This window comes from Thamnophis sirtalis, unplaced genomic scaffold (genome assembly GCF_051295495.1).
Source record: "Thamnophis sirtalis isolate CommonGarterSnake01/CBP01778 unplaced genomic scaffold, rThaSir2_p1.2 scaffold_12, whole genome shotgun sequence".
In the NCBI taxonomy this organism is placed as follows: Eukaryota; Metazoa; Chordata; class Lepidosauria; order Squamata; family Natricidae; genus Thamnophis; species Thamnophis sirtalis.
The window spans coordinates 29,781,937-29,805,530 of record NW_028261392.1 but is presented as its reverse complement, the minus strand read 5'-3'; the positions used below and the strand labels follow the sequence as shown (position 1 = coordinate 29,805,530).

Sequence of the window (23,594 nt, the reverse complement as noted above, 5' to 3'; positions counted from 1 at the left end):
TCCCCATCCATGCATGTCCGGCTTTAGCGGGGAATGCTCTTTTCTGTTTCTTAGCCAAGGGAGCCAGCATAGTCTGAAGACAGTTCCAGCATGTCTATATGCTGAGGCCCAGGGGACACTGTTTATCTTCCAACTGAAGTTATACCTATTTATCTACTCGCATTTGCATGCTTTTGAACTGCTAGGTGGGCAGCAGCTGGGGCAAATAATCGGACCTCACCCTATAGCTGTGATGGCACGCAGAGCCACGCCACGTCCTCTTCCAGGTTTCTGAAATGCATGCACACGCAACGATCAGCTGGCTTTTGTGTGTGCAGCAGTGCCAGAAACCAGAAGAGATAGTCTTCCGTTTTCCAGTCTGAGCATGCGCACAGGCGACAGGCAATAACTGGAAGACTTGCTGGCTGGCGCACATCCACATGCCAGAAACCAGAAGTACATTTTCTAATGCACACATACCCCCTGGGGCAGCTCCTCTTCCTGGTCACGGCCCAGATGAGTTCGCAGGTGCACACAAAGTGCTCCCATTTCAGCACTCAGTGCTGAAAAGGTTTGACATCACTGCCCTATAGTGTGGCACTCAAGTCTCGAACCCAGGCTGCCAGCTATCCAGCTGACAAACGCATTGTCTTTAACACTCTGTGACAAGACTGCTTATCACATGCTTTTAGTAGTCTAGATTTTGATACCTAAGGCATCTAACAAGGTACTATTGAAAACACTAGCTCTGCTTAGAATAAATTAAGAAGATTCAGACCTATAGGACTTTGGAACATAGTAGTATTTTACGCAAAATATTTGTTTCCCCCCACCCCCAGAAACAATATGACAAGTTTGATCAGCTGCAGAAATTAATCTATCAAATAATTACGAGAGCAAGCATCTATGCTAAAAAGAAAGTATGCCATTAGGAAAGGACACATGAAAATCTCAGGGTTTTGTATTTGCCCAAATCTATTATCCAGTGAATGGGAATAAGAAGGTACACTTTCATGATGTTCCGGAAGGCCACAGAAGGAAGAGTTTTTTTCTGTGATCATAATCAACGGAGGTTTCAAAAAACTAACTAGCTCAACCAAATATTGTCTTTCCAGAAACTTATTGAATTGCCCGATGAAAATTTCTTCAGAGGATGGAGACAACAATACTTGGGAAGTATTATCTTGGGAAGATTTTATTTAATAAGTGGAAATAGCAAAACATTGGGTGAAAATGATCATTTAATGAGAGAGTTCCTGATATTTAAAAGCAAATAAAACTGAGCATAGTCAAAATATGCATCTTCAAAGGTAGTTCAAATGTTAATAAACTGGTTATGGTAAGTAGAATTCTATAGCAGGAAAGGGTGATAGGAAAAGGAACTAAGAATAGTGGGAGTTCCTAAAGGAGTAGATATTAAAAGCACAACTGAAAAAGTATTTCAATAACTTAGCAAATATTTAAAAACAACAAAGACATGTGCAGGAAATGGAAGAAGATCAGGTCACAAAGGGACAGTTCAGATAGGTAGTCTATAATTGTACAGCTGTTGTCAGAAAAGCATATTGTCAAAATGAGCTGAGGTTAGCAAAGGATGTTAAAAATAACAAAAAGAGCTTCTTTAGATATATTCAAAATAAAATAAAAAGGAAGAATAGTATGCAGGTGGTCTTCATCTTACAGCCATTTATTTAGTGACTGTTTGAAGTTACAATGGCACTGAATAAAGAGACATGCCCATTTTTCACACTTACGACTGTTGCAGTATCCCTATAGTTGGTCACATGATCAAAATTTGGACACTTGCTAACTGGGATGTATTTATGACACCCCATGATGTGATCACTTTTTGTGACATTCTGATAAGCAACATCAATGGGGAAGACAGATTCACTTAACAACCATGTTACTAACTTGACAATTGCAGTGATTCACTTAAAAATGATAAAATGGGGCAGAACTCACTTAACGTCTTGCTTAGCAACAGAAATTTTGGACTCAATTGTGATCGTAAGTCAAGGACTACCTGTTGTAACTCCTTGAGGATAAAAGCCAAACATTACTGAAAAAAGCAAATTCTGTTACTATTAAAAAGAAAATAAACAAATTCCAGAAAACTACAAACTACCCAGTTTGTGATTGGTGCCCAGAGATATTTTGACTAGATCATATATACATTTATTTACAAGCACCCTGAAAACAATACGATAATTATCAGAACATTTATCAGGAACAAATCTTGCAAGACTAATCCCATTTTTGGGGGGGGGGGTAGCTTCTTTGATAGATTATGGAAATAAAAGAGATTGTGCTTAACTTTAACAAAGCATTTGATAAATACTCCATGATATGCTAATTAGTTTGGCTACATGGCAAGACAATTAAATGGGATATATAGCTGACTTAAAAATTGAACGCAGCATCCATCAAAAGTTCTTAAACTGAACAGAGATATCAAATGAAGTATCACAAGATCAACCATCGTGTCAATGATGAGATGCAGAAAATGCATGAACAGGTGCATAAATAAAAAGGGCTCTGGTCAGTGTACATGTTATTCCAGTATAACAGAACAAAAATAATGCAATTACCTGGGGACTAATATAGCTACACATTAATACAATTCCTATGACACATTATTCCCTAACCCAGTTGCTAGAGAAAAAAATTGAGTTTTCAAAGCCAATTAAAGGAAAGTAGAAGAGAGAAGGAGGGGATGTGAGAACACCACTAATCAGTTATTCTGCATGCCCAAGGCCATGATTTAGAAGTGTTGGGGTGCAGGCATAAATGGTCTGCAAATCACCCATCCCTGCAAAAGCTTTTTTAATTTGGCAGTGAAGGAGAATGTCTCACAAGACTGAGAAGTGTTCGAAACAGTTTTTACACTGATGATTTTTAATATGATTGCTTTATTCTGAACATCTAGCTTGTATCCCATTGCAGTGAACAAAAAAAACAAACAAAAAAACAAAAAACAAATCTGCTCCATTATTGTCTAACAGCTCTTCAAATTTATAAAGATAGGAGTTACAGCATCACTTATTTTCCAAAAGGGCTCTTGCTATGTGGTAACTAGTAAATAAGAGTAAAATATGCACAGCAGTGGTGGGATACGACTGGTACGCCCCGGTACGGGTGTACTGGTGCCTGCTGAGAGCACCAGGTAATGTTCAAGTACGGTGCTCCAGAGGGCCCACCCACCCGACCGCGCCCCTTATCGGGATTCGAGCCGTTTGGGGCTTTCGTGCATGGAGTGTACGCTGCCTGCCCGACGCTCCGCCGAGCAGCTGGAGCGTCACGAGTAGTAAGTATGTATGTGTGTAATGCACGCATGCATGTGGTGGACACAAGGCCCCGTTGCACTGTACCAGTTGCAATGGGATCCAGAACCCACCACTGAAGCACAGCCAGCTCCTATGGCGATTAGCCAGACTCTTTCAGTCTGCTTCAAGCCTTTGATATTTAAAACTACAAGCAAAGAAACATCTCACTCCTGGAATATTATATGTTAAGAGTTGAATTCATGAATTATTTTAGCTTTATTCCAAAAGAAAACAAATAATGCCGATTAGTAAAATTTACTGTTATTCAAGCACCCATTTTTAATCTCACACATTTTTACAATAAAATAAAATGCCACTTCAACTATTATGTTTCCAAGATGTAACAATCAGCAGTGCATCATACCTGGCTGTGTTGCAGGTACCTTCTGCTTATCTTGCACAAGCTGCAGGATGTCTGATACCACAATGCGGTGTTCTGTATCATCTTTTTCTTCATTAGGCTGGCTGTCGGCTGAAAAACAGTTGCAATTTCCAGCTTCCTTACAGAGGATGAGCCTCCAGTAATTAGACATGAAAATGTGTCTAACCTCAAGTTCCTGCAGTTAGGAAAACAAAGCAAAATAAGCTGTTTTAATCCACAATGACAGCCCATCGGAGCATGTGATTCTACATTTTGTAACAGAGGCCACTTTAATGGTTGCATCAATAGAGGGAAACCCATATTTTGTGGTAGTTGAACTATATGGTATGCACCCTTACAAACCTCTCAAGGTACATCTGTCCAGCTGAATTCCAGAGAACAAACAAGGAAGGAAGATTCATACATGCTCTAATGAGTTTTACTGCAAAAATTAGGGGTCAGAATGCACAATGTGGATAATTGAGATGGAACGCTCCATTATTAACATGTTTTTAAAACAGGACCTCATTGAAAATTGCCTAACCATTTTTCCAGAATATTTACAAGGATGTCACTATTGGCTGGTTACTGATATTCCTTCTACTTTCTCAGACATGGCACAATCTCTTGGAACTACTCTATGTGACCTATGCAGTAGTGTAGAGGGTACTTTGGATCAGTGGTGGGATTAATATTTTTTTTTGCCACCGGTTCTGTGGGCATGGCTTGGTGGGTGTGGCGTGGCTGGGTGAGTGTGGCAGGGGAAGGATACTGTAAAATCTCCATTCCCTCCCCACTCCAGGTATAGGTTATTGCAAAATCCCCATTTCCTCCTGATCAGCTGGGATTCGGGAGGAATAGATGGGGGTAGGGCCAGTTTGAGGTGGTGTTTACAAGTTCTCCGAACTATTCAAAATTCGCTACCGGTTCTCCAGATCTGGTCAGAACCTGCTGAATACCACCTCTGCTTTGGATACATTCTCATTGGCATTTTGTTCCTCACTTTAGGGGTCAGGTCAGCTCCCAACCTTTCGTTTTTTATGAGGCTGGTAAAAACAAACCATTTCTACAGGACATCCACCAAAAAGGGTTTTAGTTGAGAACAACAATTGATACTGTTCCAAAGTAGATCAGTTTTCATAGATGTTTTAATTTATATATTTTGTAAATCATACAAGAAGGTAGCATACAAATAGTTGTAATAATAATAATAATAATAATAATAATAATAATAATAATAATAATACCAGTTATAAGATACACAGCTGGTATAGTTAACTGGACACAAGCTGATTTGGACCTTTTGGACCGAAAAATCAGGAAACTAATGACAATGCACTAGAGTTTACATCCACGTGGTGATACTGATAGACTATATCTGCCCTGAAAATCAGGTGGCAGAGGATTATTACAAGTGAAGCAAACAGTTGAAGAAGAAAAACATGCACTGGCTGATTATTTAAAAGAAAGTCAAGAACATCTATTAATTGAAGTAAAGAACAAAAAACTACTGAAGGCCCAACAGACGAAACAAGAATACAGAAAAGATGTGATAAAATCAAGAATGGAGAGTTGGCAGAACAAAGCAATGCATGGCCAATTTCTGGAAAAAATAAAAGATAAAGTGGACAGTGAACAAACTTGGTTATGGTTAACAACAGGTACATTAAAGAAAGAAACAGAGTCACTAATCCTGGCTGCGCAAGAACAAGCTATCCGCACAAATGCCATTAAGGCCAAAATCGAAAAATCCTCTGATGATGCCAAATGCAGACTTTGCAAAGAAGCTGATGAAACTGTTGATCACATACTCAGCTGCTGTAAAAAAATCGCGCAGACTGATTATAAATTGTGGCACAATTCAGTAGCACAAATGATCCATTGGAATTTGTGCAAAAATTATAATATTAAAACAGCAACAAACTGGTGGGAACATCAGCCTGAAAAAGTCACCGAAAATCAGATGGTCAAGATCTTGTGGGATTTCCGTATACAAACCGACAAAATACTGGCGCATAATACACCAGACATCACACTGGTTGAGAAAAATAAGGTCACAATCATAGACATCACAATACCAGGTGATAGCAGGGTCGCCGAGAAGGAACATGAAAAAATCGCAAGATACCAGGACTTAAAAATCGAAATTCAACGACTATGGCACAAACCAGCAGTGATAATTCCAGTGGTAATTGGCACACTGGGTGCTATTCCAAAAGCACTGGAATTACATTTAAAACAGTTAAAAATTGACAAAATCACCATCAGTCAAATGCAAAAAGCCGCACTGCTTGGATCTGCACGCATATTACGAAAATACGTTACGATGTCCTAGGTCTCTGGGTGGGGCCCGACTAGTAACCAATGCCAAATCCGGCGAAACAACTGCCGCTGTGATACAATTGTATAATAATAATAACAACAACAACAACAACAAACAAACAAACAAACTCCTAGAACTAGAAAAAAATAATGAAATATCACGACCTGGCCATGCCATCAAAATTACATGGCTGTGGATGAAGCATGTAACAGTGATACCCATTGTTATCGGGGCATTTGGCACCATGTCCAAAAATTTTATAAGATACATCAACAAATTGTAGCCTCCTGCAATAACACCAGCGGAACTGAAAAAAACTGCGCTATTCGGAACATCTTATATTTTAAGAAGGTACTTGGTTGATACCTAGGACGCTGGCAGCAAACCATATCAACCATTAGCACCAGTCAATGGTATTTGTGATGCATTTTTTAATGTTTAGTTGGCTGAGTTTCATGTTTAATGAATAAAGTATATGATAATGATAATAATCATCTTTACCAAATGTAATTTTCAGGCAAAAGAGCAACAGCTGGACATATTTCATTCTGTTAGTGAAACACATACTTGGTTAACTGCAGATTTCCTTTTCTTGAAACTTCTTAGCATATTGTGTCAATTATGAAGCAGCAGATGAAACCTCCTTGATAAACTGGCAGGAGATACACAAATATCCATCCGTGCCCAAACATAACCGTAATCTTGAGAATTCCCCAGAAGGTGGGAACCTTTTCCTTTAACAGGAGTTATTGATCTATAATTTCCAGCATTACATACTGAGGTTTTGCTCTTCAGTTCCAGAATAATGGGGCTACAAATTTCCAATCCTACTCTGTGTGCTTTTCTAAGTAAAACACCCTGTTAAAAGATCTAGAATTTCTTTAATTCACAATTTTTTTGCATTTCTCTTTCTGTTTCTTTGTCCTTGGTGTGAAGGCAAGGAACTAATAGAGTGGTATTTTGAAAAAGGAGAAAAAAACCACACTCTCAGCATTCTTAAACCAGACTGCTCCCAAGCCCAGGAGGACTGTAATAATAAACACTCCCAAAATGCTGCTAAAAATGACATAAGCAGACCACGTAAACTCTTGGCAGAGACAAATTATGAGCAAAATAAAGGACAATTTGTATGTGTTAACTCTAATTTAATCCATTTTTGTTTTTATCAAATTAAACAATACATCCTGTCTTTATCAATGATATGTTCATTAAAAAAGCATTTCCAAAAAAACATTTGGCCAATCACTAGATAGATCACTAGAATCACTAGATCATAGATTAAAATACTGTTGGAAACTGGATCATCCAATGAGCTTTTGTACTACTAGAGCAAGACATATGATAAGGGAAAGGATTCCAGACAAGACATACGATAAGGGGTAGGATTTTTATATTATGTCTCATGTCTTTCTCTAATTTTATTTTTATAAAAACAAATCTCTGTACGAAAATGGGTAACTTCCTTTCTCTTCAAATGTAATTTTAACAGGCTTTCCTATCCTATACATTTCTGAATATATCTACTACTTACATCTATTTACTTTAAGGATAAGAAAATATTTGCTGGCATTCATTGATACTTGTCTTAAAAAGCCGTCCCTCTACATTTAAAATAACTACATTAAGAATATTTTTCTTTTTGAATGGGACTTATCGATACTTATTTACTCAGTATTTTCTTAGCACTCCACATGCTGAGGAACAAGGGCTTCTTCTGAATTCAGTTATATATTCTGGTCTGTACTGAGCAAGGCAAGTAGCTATTGAATGGGCTTGATCAAGGGGACTTAAGAAGTTAAAGTATTGTTTTAAATTATAAATATCCTACTTTTCATCGTTCTATCTGCTTGCATGTATGTCATGAACGAGTTTAAAGGTTCCAAATCTGAGGAATCAAAAGCAGCACAAAGCAAATATTAATATTACAAAAAACATTTCTCTCCTTATGCTTCAAATGCATGCTTATGCAATCCTTTCACTATACAAGAAAGAAAAGCAGAGGGTAAATACTCTGGTATTTTGCTCCTCTTGATAAACATTCACATTTTTGAAAAGCCCTTGCAGAATAATTTAAATTTTTCAGTGTGATTATTCATCTGAACAGCTGAAAAGAAACCTGAATTGAGAATCAGATCAAGACTGCATATTTTTCAAGCAGATGGGGAAAGAACAATGGATACAAATGCAACTGTGAAGCACTATCGTTTCATTCCTTTGCCATTTCTTTAAAATATTTCTATGAATAATCAAATTGGAGTCTAAACATACAGATGGGTCTTGTTTTAAGACCATTTGTTTAATGACCACTCAAAGTTACAATGGCACTGGAAAATGTAACTTACAACCAGTCCTTGACTTATGACTGTTGCAACTTCACTGCAATCATGTGATGATGATTTCAGGCGCTTGGCAACTGTTGCACATTTATGAGAGTAGCAGTGTTCCTCAGTCACATGATTTACAATCTTCACAGCTGGTTTCCAACAGGCAAACTCAATGGGGAAGCCATTGTCTTACTTTATAACTGCACCCTAACAATGAATTTTATGGTCCCTATTGTTAGCATAAGGTAAGACTGTCTACAGTTAAAGTTTACCTCGTATTTGAAATTTAGCATATGTAATATTTTCTATAAACTCAACAATTGGGACCCACTCCAGTAACTCATATTACCAAAGCTATTTAACAGAAGAATTTAATGCAATTATTTAAATGAACATTTTTCTAAATAGGTAGGCGTGGGACTCCAGACTCATTTGCACATCTATCTGGCAATGAGTTCCATTAAACACGCTGGATTAATTCCAATTAGAAATGTAACAAACAAAGGATAGCTCTTTTTTAAAATATTATGTTTCTAATGTTTTTCTCAATATTGACAGAAAATCTCATTCCTAGGTCAATTTAGCATTTATAGGAATGCCAAACTATAGCATTTTACTTTTAATTGTTATTTTTGCCAGTACTTATTTTCAAGAAAGATACATGTTTAAGATTTATAGAATAATTTAATGCAACATGGTATCATTTTTATTGGAAAATCCTATGCTGAGGAAAATGAAAACAAAAAAAACCCTCCAGTACATCTAATAGTCTATGGCAATCCTATCAGAACAAACTATTGTCTAAGAATATATAGGAAATAAATTTCCAGTACTATTGGTGGACTACATTTTTGAAGATTAATTCTGCTACAGGTAATCCTCTTTTAAAGACCACAATTGAGTCATAAGTTGTCACAGTCATTAAGTGGGTCACCAGACTCAATTTTATGACAGATTTGGCAACCGTTGTAAAATCCAGCATATCCAATGGGCATTTTTTGCCATTATCCTTTGCAAAACAGCAAAAATGTTGCAAATCAGTCACATGACTGTGACATGATGCAACCAGTCATAAAGGCAATCTGTTTGTCAAGCGCTTGAAATGGGATAACTTGTGTGGAAATGCAACAGTTGTAACTTTGGGGACAAGCAGTAAGGCCAGACAAGGAATAATGGGTGAAAACTGATCAAGGAGAGATTCAACCTAGAAATAAGGAGAATTTTTTTGATAGTGGGAATAATCAACCAATGAAACCAATCAATGAAACCAAAGAAGTTGTGGGAGCTTTATCACTGGAAGCTTTCAAGAAGAGACTGGACAGCCATTAGAAATGGTGGAGGATCTCCTTCTGAGACAAGGGGTTAGACTAGATGACCTACAAGGTCCCAACACTGTTATTCAGTTCTGTCATAAATTAGTTATTAAGCTAACTGTATAGACAGCTCTAGACGTAACACACAACATTTCTCCACTGTAGGTTATTCTCTGTCCGTACCTTGAGATAACTACTGCTTATGCCTACATACATATGAAAACAGTTTTCATCCGATCTGATACCTTGATTAAATTATATAATAGGCTTACTGTAAGCAGTGTTGAAGTCACTTGTTCCACTACAACTTTCCAAGTATTGTTTCTGAAGGGAACTGTGAGCGCATCCCACTGTTGTCTGAAACAATGAACAAAAGGAAAGTCAATTTCAAATTTTGAGGACTGAAGTGATGTTGAAACCACAAATGATCTCCCTCCCTTCTCTCTTCTCTCTCCAATCTGTACTTCATTCATCTAGGGACTAATCTGAAGATAGCATAATGTTCCAGCTTCATTTCTATAGATCACGTGGAAGGACACACAACCAACTTCAAGGATTCGGCCAAGTCAATTTTAGGAGTTGTGGTAAGTAAAGAATATTAACAAGTACACCTTGTTTCACTTTTGCATAGAGTCTTCAGTGAGGAGGTACAGTACAGTTGTATTATACTGTCATCTGACCCAAAATTCTAATAATTTAATATTTAACCACAGGAGTATTTGGGCTACTAATATTTCCACTCCTGGGAACAGGACCAACCAGAGGGCAATCATTAACTATAATTGGAAATGACATCTCATTTCTTTCGAGTTTTGGAAGAGGTCATAATTTTTACAAACTGTTTCAAACATGTGAATTTTATTTAATACATAATCCAGGTGAAAAGTCGGCCTCCTACAATATTGATCATACTTTCATAAATAAACATGAGGTTACTGCACCGCATTCCAGCCCAGAGCCACCTTTTCATAATTCACGATATGAGCCTTAAACAGAACTGCCCCCCCACCACCACAAAATCTACACAGCTTTCGTCACACACATCCCCACCCGCCCCACCCCCCAAAGGCCAAAACTACAGCTCTACACAATTGAATTAGCCGCACAGCTGCATCAAACGGTCCACACGCACACCATGTTTACGATTCCCACCACATGCCTCCGCCCGGCCTTGGAAGCAGGGCGGCCTCTGCAAATATTTTCTCACCCTGATAACGGACTGGGTTTGTTAAAGCGACCCGGGATCCCGTTTCGAGCCAAGAAGGTCAAAGCCAAAGAAACTTCCGCGCATCCCCCTTCCTTCTAAACGCCGCTTCTCCTTCCACCCAGCCGGCGAAAAAGGAGCCGCGAAGGGCGGGAGAAAAGCGGGATTTCAATTTTGCCCTTGGCAACGCGCCTTGCACTTCCCCGCACGCAGCAGCGGCAGAGGAACCGCCCAATGGAAGGCACCCGCCCGCAACAAACACACGCATATCTCGCGCACCTGTTCGGCTGACTTCCACCAGCTTCGGGAGAGGCGGCGGCGGGTTGCTGGCGTCGCCGCTTCTCCAGACCACAATGGAGCCACAAGGAGGTGCTCCCGCCACGGTCGGCTCCCCTGCCCGGCTCTCTGCGGCCAGTTCCTTCAGTCCGCGGCTACTGCTCCCCTCCAGGGGAACCGGCGCCTCGTAAGGTGGGGAGGGAGGCAGAGGCGGAGGGGGCGGAACAGCATTTCACCGCCCGACACGCGCCTCTCCGCCTGCGCTCAGCGCCGCCCACTCCCCTCAACCGCTGCACGGCCCCGACAGAAGAAGAGGCGGAGGAGAGAAAGAAAGGCGGGATGCTGCAGCTCAACACCTTTGTCACTTGCCAGGCCCGGAGGGTCTGGGGATTTGGGGGTGGGTGGGTGGTCGGGCAATGAAACACGCCTTTCGGACCAGTAGCTTGGCTGCTTCCTTTTTGCGAGTGGTCCCCCGCCTCCGGTGCTCTCAGCCGCTGGTCCTTTTTCTGGATGGCGGCTAAGAGGATTGCGCTTTGCTAAGCCTCCCCAGGACTGAACTCAATGAGCTCAGTGGGACGCCCTCCCTTCGAAGCCGACGCAGCTATATGTTCTCCCCGCTTCTCCCGCCTCCCCCCCCTTCTGATGGCCAGTTTTGCAGGCTGGCCTTTGTTGGATGAGAGAAGCTGTGAAGGGCGTGGGTGGGTGGGGTGGAAGTCTCTCAAGATCTGCCCTACAAAATGTAAGCTCTTCTGCCAGGCCTGATCCATTAACGTTCCAGATTGAGGCTCAGAAGTGAAATAGGAATGAGAATTAAGGCTGCCCTGCTATCCTCTTTGAAGGTTGTGGCCACTAAGCCTTAATTGCTAAACGCAGTGGTGTATTAACCATTAAGGAGACTAAGCACTTGCTTAGGGCACCAGATCCAAGGGGGCACCACAAAGTTGAGAAAGAAAGAAAAAACCCAATGAAGATTTGTTTAGGAGTGGGGGCATCAAGATTTGCCAGTGCTTTGGGCACCAGTGAGCCTTAATCCGCTACTGGCTAAACTGTTAGATGCTTATGACTGGCCTGGTTGGTAGTCCATACCATTTTAAGACGGCACAAGAAAAATGATCGGTGATCTTATTTTTATCAATATGATGAGTGTGTTCTATTGAATGGAAATGTAACTATAAGGGCCCTATATATTCAGCTATAAAAATGTAGCAGAGGAAACCTTCTGCTTAATTGCTGTTGACTTCATGGAAATGTCCATGAAGTTTTATGGGTAGAAATATTGACACAGCTGGTTGCTGTCTTCCTCCAGGATGTTTCTTTTGAGTGCCAAGTCTAGACTACCACCTGGTGGACTCCCATCTGCTTACTGGACATGCAATTGCATGGATTTCAAACCCAGACAATGCTAGCCAGGTGCTTTGACTTTTCCATTTGCAGCATCACTTAATCAGACCAAGACTGTATCAGTGGTGAGTTCCGGGTGGTACGGCCCATACCAGTAGCAGCCGGGAGCAGTGGCCACTGTATCGCCCATCCGCCCGCATTCCATAGCTGTTTATAACACGACCGGTCAATTGTGCACGTGCGCACAGGGTCCGATGCCTGCGTGACCGCCACTGAGCAGCTGGGTGTCACAGGGCAGTGGCATGCGCATGCCCGACTAGGACGCCTGGCCCCGTGAGCAGCTTACCGGTTGCGACGGAGCCCAGAATCCACCACTGCAGTCTAGCCAATACAGGTAGCCCTCAACTTACGGCTACAATTGAGTCTAAAATTTATGTTGTTAAGCAATAACTTTGTTAGGTGATTTTTGCTACATTTCATGACTTTTCTTGCCACATTTTTCAAGTGAATCACCACAGTTGTTAAATTAGTAACACGGTTGTTAAGTGAACCTGGCTTCCCCATTGACTTTGCTTGTCAGAAGGTTGCAAAAGGGGATCACGAGATCTCAGGGCACTTGAGTTATTTTTGGGCTCGAAGCCAGTTTGAACTGTGAACTGATAAAGAAAAGTTCCTTTTAAGTTTAATTGTCTGTCTTTTGTTAAGAGCCATGAAGGGGGGACAGAACAGGTAACCCGCTCCTTACTTAACCAAGGAGCTGGGAAAGACCCCTTGCAGGGTAGGGCTGAAGAATTTGTTCAGTATCTGCAGGATAAAATCGCTCAGATCCGGACAGGCTTGGACTCTGACTGATAGATTCGGGCGAGTCGACGGGGATGAATATTGTGGAGACCATCTGGGATGAGTTTGATTCTGGTACCCCCGAGGGCATGGACAGAATTATGGGGAGACTCAGTGCTGCCACTTATGTGCTGGACCCCAGTCCCTGGATGAATCTGTCTACCTGGATCCGTTTCAGTCGGGTTTCATGCTCGGATACAGCATGGAGATGGCATTGGTCGCGTTGGTCGATGATCTCTGGCGGGCCCAGGACAGGGGCTGCTCCTCTGTCCTGGTCCTATTAGACGTCTCAGCGGCTTTCGATACCATCGGCCATGGTATCCTACTGTGACGACTTGAGGGGTTGGGAGTGGGGGCCACCATTTTATGGTGGTTCTCCTCCTACCTGTTGGATTGGTCGCAGTTTGTGTTGACTGGAGGGCAGGGATCGATCCCGAGGCGCGTCATTTGTGGGGTGCCCCAGGGGTTGGTTCTCTCACCCTTCCTGTTCAACATATATATGAAACCACTGGGTGAGATCATCCGTGGTTTTGGGGTACGCTATAATCAATATGCTGATGATACCCAACTTTTCATCTCTACCCCAAACCACCCAAACGATGCCCTCGACGTGATGTCCCGATGCCTGGAGGCTGTGCGGATGTGGATGGGGAGGAACAGGCTCAAGCTCAATCCCTCCAAGACGGAGTGGCTGTGGTTTCTGTCATCCCGATTTGTGCATCTTGTTCCATCTTTGATGATAGGGGGAGAAATTTTAGCCCCCTCAGAGAGGGCCCACAATCTGGTCGTTCTCCTGGATACATGGCTTAGTTTAGAAGAACACCTGACAGTCGTGACCAGGGGGGCCTTTTACCAAGTTCGCCTGGTACGTCAGTTGCGCCCCTTCCTGGATCAGGATGATCTGTGCAAAGTCACTCATGCCCTCGTCCTTTCTCGCGTGGACTACTGTAATGCTCTCTACATGGGGCTGCCTGTGAAGAGCACCCGGAAGCTTCAACTGGTCCAGAATGCGGCTGCGCAGGTTATCATGGGGGCACCTAGGTGCTCCCATGTTACACCCCTTTTAGGCGGCCTGCACTGGTTGCTGGTTGTCTTCCGGGTGCGATTCAAGGTACTAATTATAACCTTTAAAGCACTCCATGGCTTAGGCCCAGATACCTGCGAGACCACCTACTGCCACCGTTAGCCTCCCATCGCCCAGTGCGATCCCATAGAGTTGGCTTCCTCAGGGTGCGGTCGGCCATACAGTGTCGGCTAGTGACCCCCAGGGGGAGAGCCTTCTCTGTGGGAGCGCCTTCCCTCTGGAATGAGCTGCCCCTGGAGCTTCGTATAATCCCCGACCTCCGGTCCTTCCGACGCGCCCTAAAAAGTTGGCTTTTCCAGCAAGCTAGCCTGGCCTGAACAAAACAAAATAAATTATTGATCACTGTTGATTTTAATTCGAATTTTTTTAAAAAAATGTCATTGTCAATTTTAATTGCGTTTGGGATATTCTATTTTTTTTTAACTTTTGTATTATGTGTTTCTTTTAATGTTGTACGCCGACCTGAGTCCTTGGGAGAAGGGCGGCATATAAATCTAATAAACCAACCAACCAAACCAACCTCTATTTTTTTCTGCACTGACAGTAAAAAAGACAATAGTAAAATCCGATTGTGTATAAATGTATTCAGCAAAGTATAATTAAATTGTAATTTAGAAATTACAATTTTTAAAACTCCTATCTAAATTAAGAGCATCATGCCCGCAGACTGGTACACAATACACCAAAACAAATATGTAAATTTTATTTTATTGCAAGCAGATTTAAACATCTACTGCTTTATAGAGAATCTACAGAAAGTCCCAAAATATGGATATAAAGAAGTCATGTTATCTACATAAATGAAAATTTAAAAACAGCACAGAAAATAAACTTTACATCAATGCACATGTATATATTGTATTTATATATATTTATATATATATATATATCATGTTAATAATAATTGAGACTGCTTTGAACCTTTTAATGAAGTATTATAGATTAATCTAACAGAGATTTTAAAGGCTGAATTATCAGGCAAGTGAACTAATCACTGTACCATTTACAAATACATGTCAGTATTTAGTGCTGATGACTATAGATATTTTAATGATTAATGTTCTGGTAACTATGTTCCATTTTTCCCAAGAGCATTTTCTGCCAATTCTACTTTGCAATATAGATTGAAAGATTATTGAGAACAGTAAGCACATCACAGAATTTCAGACATACTTAAAATTCTGTATAGTTTTGACAAAGATAAAGCTATAGAAACTGATGTGTGCAATTATACAATGTACAATCATACACATAATTATTTCTTTTATAATACTTCTGACAATATTCTGTTAAAGCTTTCTGACATGATCTTATGGATATCACAATGTGTAATTTCCTCTGATACTTGCATGATATGTATAATAAACAGGGTGTTACAAGCAGGAGATTAAATGGTTTTGTTTTTATGTCAGGTAGTTGGACAAAATAATAGACCATAAATAATTAGAAAAATTGATAGCGCTGACTTGGGGAGAAAATAAACAAAATGAAGTATTCCCTCTTCTTAGATTTCCATCAGTTTTGATTAATTTTATCAAGATTGTTTATTGCTGCTCATTTGTAACATCTAATTATGGGATATAATCCACAGTGCATAAAAATAAACCACAGCTATAAAAATAATTTTGTAATATCCTTCGCTCCCACGCAGATCAAAAAAGTTTTCCATCACCAAATGGGGTGCAAGCATCGCATTGAGCTAATAACCAGTTTAGTTTTTCAGATCTTCAAGGTAAGACATAATGACTGCATATCTCACTTATTTGGTAGAATTCAATGTTGGGAGCACCAGTGTACATATATGGAGATTTAGTGCATAGAGGTCTCTGACCTAGAATTTTACACACATGCCTGTTTGTAGAAAGGCAATGAAGGAAAATTGAGGTTAATACTGAGATATCTTTTCCTTTTGTCATTTTCCTAAAATCTTTTTAGAACCCACCTTGTTGTGAACAAAATGGAGCTTTTAAATTCAAAACTGTCTCCTAACTTATTATTATAATGAGAGGGATCTCAGATTTAATCATCATTACAGGAGACTTATTGAATTTAATGTTAAAAAGTAATTAAGTCTAGGACCAGCTCCTAGAGGGGATGGTCAAAAAAGTCACAAAATCAAGAAAGTGTCAGCTTTCTGCATGATTAAAGCCTGGCCTCTTTTTATGTGGGTGATAAAAGGGGGCAGGGTTTTGATTGTTCAGTCTCAGGCACTATTTGCCCTTTTTTGACACGTGTGCATGCAACACTCATACATATACACTGGCAGATGCTCCTTGAACTCAGTGGTAAAAGATGTTTTTAATTTTTTCCCCTCCACAACTACCATTAAATGTTTCAGCCTGTAATTTTTTGGGGAGGAAAGGTTGAGATGCAACAACATTGCCATAAGATCTTTCTTGGGCATGCAGGGCAGGAATGCAGCATTTTCAATAACCGCATAAGAAACTTCCCATTTAAGGCTAATGGATGGAAATGAAAACATAAAGGAGCAAGTGATACAAAATTTTATGGAACAATACAAAATAATGGTGGCAGCAATTCCTTGTAAGACTTGTCTATTGAAAGCCAATATTTACAAGCCGAAGCAAACAAAATAAAAATCAGCAGCTTTGGATGAATTTGAAAGAACGAACCTATGCCTAATATTAACATTCATCAGAGTTTCTACAATCTCAATTCCATTATAAGCTAAATTCTAGAGCTCCAAAACTCATATATATAAAAAAATTCTTCTAAAACATATACTTGAAAATAGAATTGATATATTAACAAATGTATGCATAAATCAGATATATAAAGAGCTTCAATATTGAAAAATATTTCATTGCAAAGGCATTTTTTAGATTTCTAAAAAAATACATTAAAAATAATTTTGCTAATTATACCCAGAGAGAGATTTATCACTAGTACAGGTATAAAATCAATACCCACATCAAGTTGATTTTCTTTTAAATAAGAAATATTTATATATTTACATTTTACAACCAGTGTTTTATGTAGGGGACTTTTCTACCCAACCTTCAAGTATGCAGTGTCAAATAAATATATAACATTAAATATGTTGTGAGTGTGTTAGCAACACCAGAAATGGAAATTGCTTGCATCTTAAAATTACCAAAATGCTATGATATGGGGAACTGTATGGAATGGTAAAACATAAAAATGATAACATTCATTAGTACTTGTTCCTCACATGATGATGCAAAAATGATGAGATATTATGTTGTGACATTACAACACAAGATCCGTTCATTACAACACAGAATGTCATGTGCAAGTAGATAAGGGGTGAACTTTGCATTATGGTTTCCTCACTTGCTCCATCATTACCAGCTTCACCAGACTTGGACTCCTAATTCTTTTTTCTTTATAGTCTTTGGTATAATGCATATTTCACAATTTGCCTTTTAAAACATTTGTTGTCCCTATCTCTGCTCAGGAAGTTAATAGGGGATTTGCACAAACAGCAATGTTAATTCTCAGTAAACTTTAACCCTTTTATATACTCTAAATAAAATACTGGAGGAAAAATTAAACCAAGCTGGTATGTGTTTTTCTACTATTAAAATCAATAGACAGCAAACGAGAGTCACAAATGACTCCCTATTTAAATAATGGGAATACACCACATGGTGGTGCTACCTAACACACAGAGTCACAGTTAATACCATAAAATTTATTTTTAGTGTTGATTTCCCTTCTATTTTTAATATCAAATTAAAAGTAAAACAAGAAAATACTTGCTTTAATAATAATTTGTTAAGTAATCAATTATTTGTTTTTTCTTAATTAAAGAAAGACCACAAACCAGCAGAACACTTCCTAATATACTATTTTAGAGCTACTATGGTTTGTTTATTACTACAAACTCCTATGGCTGATTCTGAAGGTTCAATAATTACTTTCAGTCCAATTGCTGTAGTGGTCACATCACACATTTGATAGCCAGACTGACTTCTTAAGTATTATATTAACTATACTTTAAAAGCATTGGTCTTTAGCAAAAAAAAAGAATATTTTGAGATCACATATAGTCCTGTTCTGACAATACAAAGACATTAGAATCTGTTTCCCGTGTGCTGATTTGCACAGCCGAAACACCCAGAGAAAAAGCAAAGAAAGGACGAAGACTGTCAAAAGCAGCATTAGCGAATATACTTGCTGACTGAACATCCAAAAGCATTGTTTATGACTGACCATTTTTCAAAATTCAGATCCAGATATAGTCACAAATCAAAGCAGGGCTCATCGAACAAAACGAAAAGGGATGATGGAGGTAATACACACAGTTTTTGACTGAGAAGAATGAAAATAGCATTAGAACTATTTCCACAGTACCAGACTGTGTACATGACTTCATTGTTTGAATAGTTCAAAAACATTTTTAAAAAAGACCAATACTCCTGGTTTTGTAGCAGGCTTGTCAGGATCTTACATGTGGCAGCAAAAGTCACGATTTTCTGGTTGAGTTCTTAAATGGTCCTTTGCAGGTGGGGAGGGGTGGGAAGAGCTGCTGTGGATCTTAAAGGCTTGAGTTGGTGATCTGTCACAGAGATGTTTCAAAACCTGCACTTTGGTGGTAGTCCTGTGTGCTGGAATTGCAACGCTTGGAATAGTTAGAGTAGCCAAAGATAGATGGGAGCATTGAATAATCATAGTTTTGCCAGCGTGTGAACATTATTTTTTTAGAACGAGACCTTTTTGCTGAGGACTTCTTGCATTCATTACTTCGATATTTTGGTCTCTTCAAAGAGGCAAGAGGTGTGAATTCTGAAATAGCGTCCTGCTCAGGGTCGGATGTTTTCTGCCAAAAAAATAATAAAAAGAAATATGTATATATTTTAATAGTCACAACTGAAATTAAGTACTACTATCTAAAAGTGACAATATGGCTACAGAATTAACCTTGGGCAGCTGTTTGATTATACTAGAGGCAAGACAGTTGGAATGAGGGAACAATTTTGGTTCATTTTATGTGACAATATTGTGGATGATGGGAATAAGAAAATCCTCAGCTAGGAGCCGCTTTTTATACTGTATCTTACATACTGGCCTTACATACTCATGTCATATTGAAATTGCAGATAGTTTTCTTCAATTTCAAAAGGGAATAATTATGTGGATATTTTCATGTAAGAATCAACTTGCCCTTCCTATAACCCCGTGATGGTGGGCCTATGGCACACGTGGTGTTGCCCATTTCTCTTCTTGGTTTCTGGCACGCATGCTTGTGCAATGATCAGCTGGCCTTTGTGCACGTGGCAGTGCCGCAAACTGGAAGATCTGGTCTTCCATTTTCCGGCGTGAGCATGTGCACTGGCCAGCTGATCGTCACATGCGCATGCGCCCTAGAAATCCGGAAGACTAGCTGGCCAGTGTGTATGAGTGTGCCAAAACCCGGAAGTTAATTTTCTGGCAAGTGCATGCCACCTGGGCATCTCCTCGTCCGGGTTGTAGCCCTGACGAGCAGACACGTGCACCCTTTTTGGCACTCGGTGCTGAAAAGGCTTGCCATCACTGCTGTAGCCAAAACAACAAAGGCAAAACCACCTGATTTTTGAGCCCTGGCTAGAAAAATCTGGATATGAAAAAAAAAAGCATGGTTGGCAAACATTTCTACCCGTTACAGTAATATCAAATTTGGTCACAATCCTGAAAGACTAAAAATAGAAACCCATTTAAGTCACAATGCCTTAATTTATGTTTTCGTGCAGCTTTGGCAAGGAGAGAAACTACAGTAATTATCTCCCTCAAATGTTATCCTTTGTATAAAGCATCATGGTGGGTAGAGGGATCTAGTGGCCAAAATAAGTGATTTTTATCATCATCATGACTAGCAGTTGCCCTTATTGCAATCTGAAAAATAATCTTTGTTTTTAGAATTTCTTCCATCTGATTGTTCCCATCTCCTGTCTGAGCAATGTGACAATGCTTTATGAGCTATAGTGGATTGCCAGTGACAGATTTATTTTATAGAAAACACAAGTTAATTACTTAACTTAAAGTGTTCTCTCAAATGATAACCAGTTCTATTGACTTGAGGAACACATATATTCATTCTGTGAAATGGCCCTCCCCCCAAATTAATTTATCTGACATTTTGAATGGATTTTCACCATCAGATAGGCTATTTAATGCTAGAGATGTTTTTCTGTCTATTCTATCTCAAAATATAAACACTTTTTAAAAATGAAAAAATGGCATGCCTATTCTCTGATAATTTAGCTTTTCTGCATATTTTATCTTATAATGCTAAAAAACAAAAATGTTGCATTTTTTTCTTGTTCTGTGGGATATTTTTTTTCCAAATCCAAATTTCCAGGTTCAGATATCAAACTAGATTAGACTACTTTTGAATGGAAAATAATAAGGTCAAGTATTTTAGCAACTCTGTTTTGGGCTACTAAAGCACTTCAGGTTATTTCCATCCCTAATTTACAAGGAAATGTTTAAGGTTGCACAAGTACCTGAAGGACTGATTCACAAATCATGCTGGGGAAAACTTCAGCAGCTGTTCCTGACTGTCTTAAGGGCAAAGAACATGCACAATTGTTTTGTCTTCATAGTGTTCCCAAAGACAAGATTGTCTGTATGTGAACACTTGGTGACAGCTGTTGAAGAAGTTATGCAAGACTTCCAAGAAGATATGGGTGCTTTCAAACACCAGGAAGAACTGCTTCATTCATGCTAATTTCCTTTGGGAAATTTTCTTCTCAATGTTTCACACAACCCTGGATATGTTTAACTTTCCAAAGGCTTCTTTGCACATTATAATCTATGCAATACAACGCGTGTGAAATTGGACTTATGTTCTTTGTTCCTCATTTATAATGTGTGAAAATATTTCTTAGAGAAATTTACCGTATTTTCGGAGTATAAGACGCACCTTTTTCACTCAAAAAAGAGGCTGAAAATCTGGGTGTGTCTTTTACACTGAATAAGCATTGTTTGCTTCCCAAAACCCAGCCCCTTTGCAAAAAACGGGCCATTTTTTGCTCAGTTTTGCCCCCCCCAGCCCCCAGGAGCACTCTCTAAGCCTCCTAAAGGCCATGCATGCCCTTTTTTTGACAAAAAGGGCCCATTTTTGTGAAAAATTGGCTATTATTTGCTTGCCCCCCCCCTGAACATTCTACAAGACTCCTAAAGGCTATTCATACCCTTTTGCGGGGGGGGGGAACAATTTTTTGCAAAAGCGGACCATTTTTGGGAGGCCTGCAGAATGAAAAACTTTTTTTTTAATTTGCCTCTTCAAAATCTTGGTGCGTCTTATACTCCGGTGCATCTTATACTCCAAAAAATACAGTATTTATTTTGAACTGTATATTCCTGTGTACCTGTAATGTCCATCCGAGTGCTTTGAAATCTGTAGTTTTTGCTTATATACATGTTTGGATATTTAAGATAAATATTGGTACCTTTGAGATTTGTTTCATCATGTTAGGTACAGGCAATGTCACAGATTGGCAGCCTTCATTATAAATGGAAGTTTTATACAAAATTCTTGGGAAAATATTATTTGACTCATCTTACACATAGTTGTTTGAATACCGTATTTAATTAAACTGCAATTGTGCATGCCACCTAACTAAAATAAGTGGAAAAAAATGAAACAAATTTTAAATTCTATTTTTTTTTTCAGAATGCATGCACATACAGGCTCACACACACAATACTCTATTATTAAAAACTTACCTGTATGGTGAACTAATCAAAAACAGACTATAATACTCAGAATAGAAGAATCAGACTTAAATTGAGAAAATACAGCAAAAACTCTGGAGGAAATGGCTTTCTCTTTGAAAATATCACAGCACACTAGTAGAAATTACCTAATAGTACCACGATCAATGCTGTTACCTATCAGTGATCTAATTATGTCTCGGAAGCAGAAAGGGCTCCTTCAAGAAGTGGGTCATCGTTGTTCATCAAAGTATTTAGGGTTGATTTATGTTTCAAACTCCTCTGCAAGGATGAGGAAAAACACTGAAACTATACAATAGGTCCAAAATGAACATCTTAAGAGGAACATGTAAATAATCGTGTTAGGATAGCTCATATAACGCAAAAATATTTAAATCCTGCTAATGAAAACCTGACAGGTTGAAAAAAAATGTCAAGAAATAACTGTTTTATTATAGTTAGAATTCAGTGGCTTTGTATTCTTTCATAAAGTAGTTTTATATTTTTTTATGTTCTAGTTTTACATTTAGTCAGAAGATAGTAACTGGTCTGTGTTCAAATAATAGTGACTTCAGCATTAACCGTCACCGTTCTTGCTGATATTAGGTCTGAGTAAAAATTGTGATCCTTTGCATTGATTCCCTTTGCAACTGAGACTTTATTTCTGGAAAGACCTGTGATGCTTTTAAATGGAAAGATAATACCTTACATGATCATGCAAAAGATAGAATGAAGACACCCGTAGGCCACATGCAGAAAAGTAGTTATAGCCTTATTCAGAACTCCAAATCTGACTTTTATTTTCAGATTTAATGCTTGCTTTTTACTGTTACTTTAATCAAAAAGAAAATTTGAATTAAAGGAATAATATTTTGCTTACAGCAAAAATGTTTTTGAAGCAAGAAAAATGTTAAGTAGAAATGAAGGTACATTAATACCCATCTTGTAAAACCAGAATAATTACATATAGCAGGATAAATGAGATAAATGTATAATTGTCAGAAAAAGATGCAAGTTAGAAGAAATCCTAATTAGATTTATGAGAATTATGATAAGAAATCGGATTTGGCTAATAATTTCCCAAAAGAAAAAGATTCCTCCAAAGCTTTTGCAGTTTCACCGATTTAATAGCCCAATGCAGTTTGTCTTTCACGCTTTATTAAGCCATGGAAATAAAAAAGCAAAAGAAAGAAAGAGTCAGTCAATCTTCCTCCTTCAATTTTAGATGTTAAGAATAAATGTTCTTGCTTACCACTCAGAAGTGACAAGCAGAGCAACATAAAGACTGTAAAGAACTTGGAAAAAAATGGAAATTGAAAAGCGAAAGAATAAATCTCTGTATGAAATACAGGCCAAACTTCAAGTATAGAGATTCCTGATCCTGATTTATAAGATTAGATAAAAATTTAGCTGGTGTTTAGAAACAAAGATGCTAATTTCATCAAATTAGGAAAGATGACATGCTAGTATGCAAAGGGAAATTAGAGTGAAAGAAACAATAGTTCTGGGCATACTTTGAAAATGATTTAGCACCAGTACTTGG

The 23,594-nt window shown here is 38.9% G+C and overlaps 2 protein-coding genes across 9 annotated transcripts in view; both read right to left on the bottom strand.

Moving 5' to 3' along the window:
- Positions 1-11,288, bottom strand: part of MCF2L (MCF.2 cell line derived transforming sequence like) — a 107,603-nt gene extending 96,315 nt beyond the window's left edge. For 2 of the 5 annotated variants that reach the window (XM_087726361.1, XM_087726363.1), the window contains exons 1-2: positions 9,899-9,983; positions 3,670-3,862 (exon numbers count right to left, since the gene is read on the bottom strand). In XM_087726361.1, coding sequence (XP_087582487.1) covers positions 3,670-3,838 — 169 coding nt within the window. In that variant the 5' untranslated portion in view covers positions 3,839-3,862; positions 9,899-9,983. Of the gene's footprint in view, positions 1-3,669; positions 3,863-9,898; positions 9,984-10,833; positions 10,853-11,109 lie in introns of those variants that run through there. The other 3 variants (XM_087726362.1, XM_087726364.1, XM_087726355.1) reach the window with 3 other exon arrangements.
- Positions 11,289-15,061: 3,773 nt separating this feature from the next.
- ATP11A (ATPase phospholipid transporting 11A) overlaps positions 15,062-23,594 on the bottom strand; it is a 135,624-nt gene continuing 127,091 nt past the window's right edge. The window contains exons 29-30 of one of the 4 annotated variants that reach the window (XM_087726460.1): positions 22,229-22,333; positions 19,054-19,175 (exon numbers count right to left, since the gene is read on the bottom strand). In XM_087726460.1, coding sequence (XP_087582586.1) covers positions 22,244-22,333 — 90 coding nt within the window. In that variant the 3' untranslated portion in view covers positions 19,054-19,175; positions 22,229-22,243. Of the gene's footprint in view, positions 19,176-20,838; positions 20,897-22,200; positions 22,334-23,594 lie in introns of those variants that run through there. The other 3 variants (XM_087726461.1, XM_087726458.1, XM_087726459.1) reach the window with 3 other exon arrangements.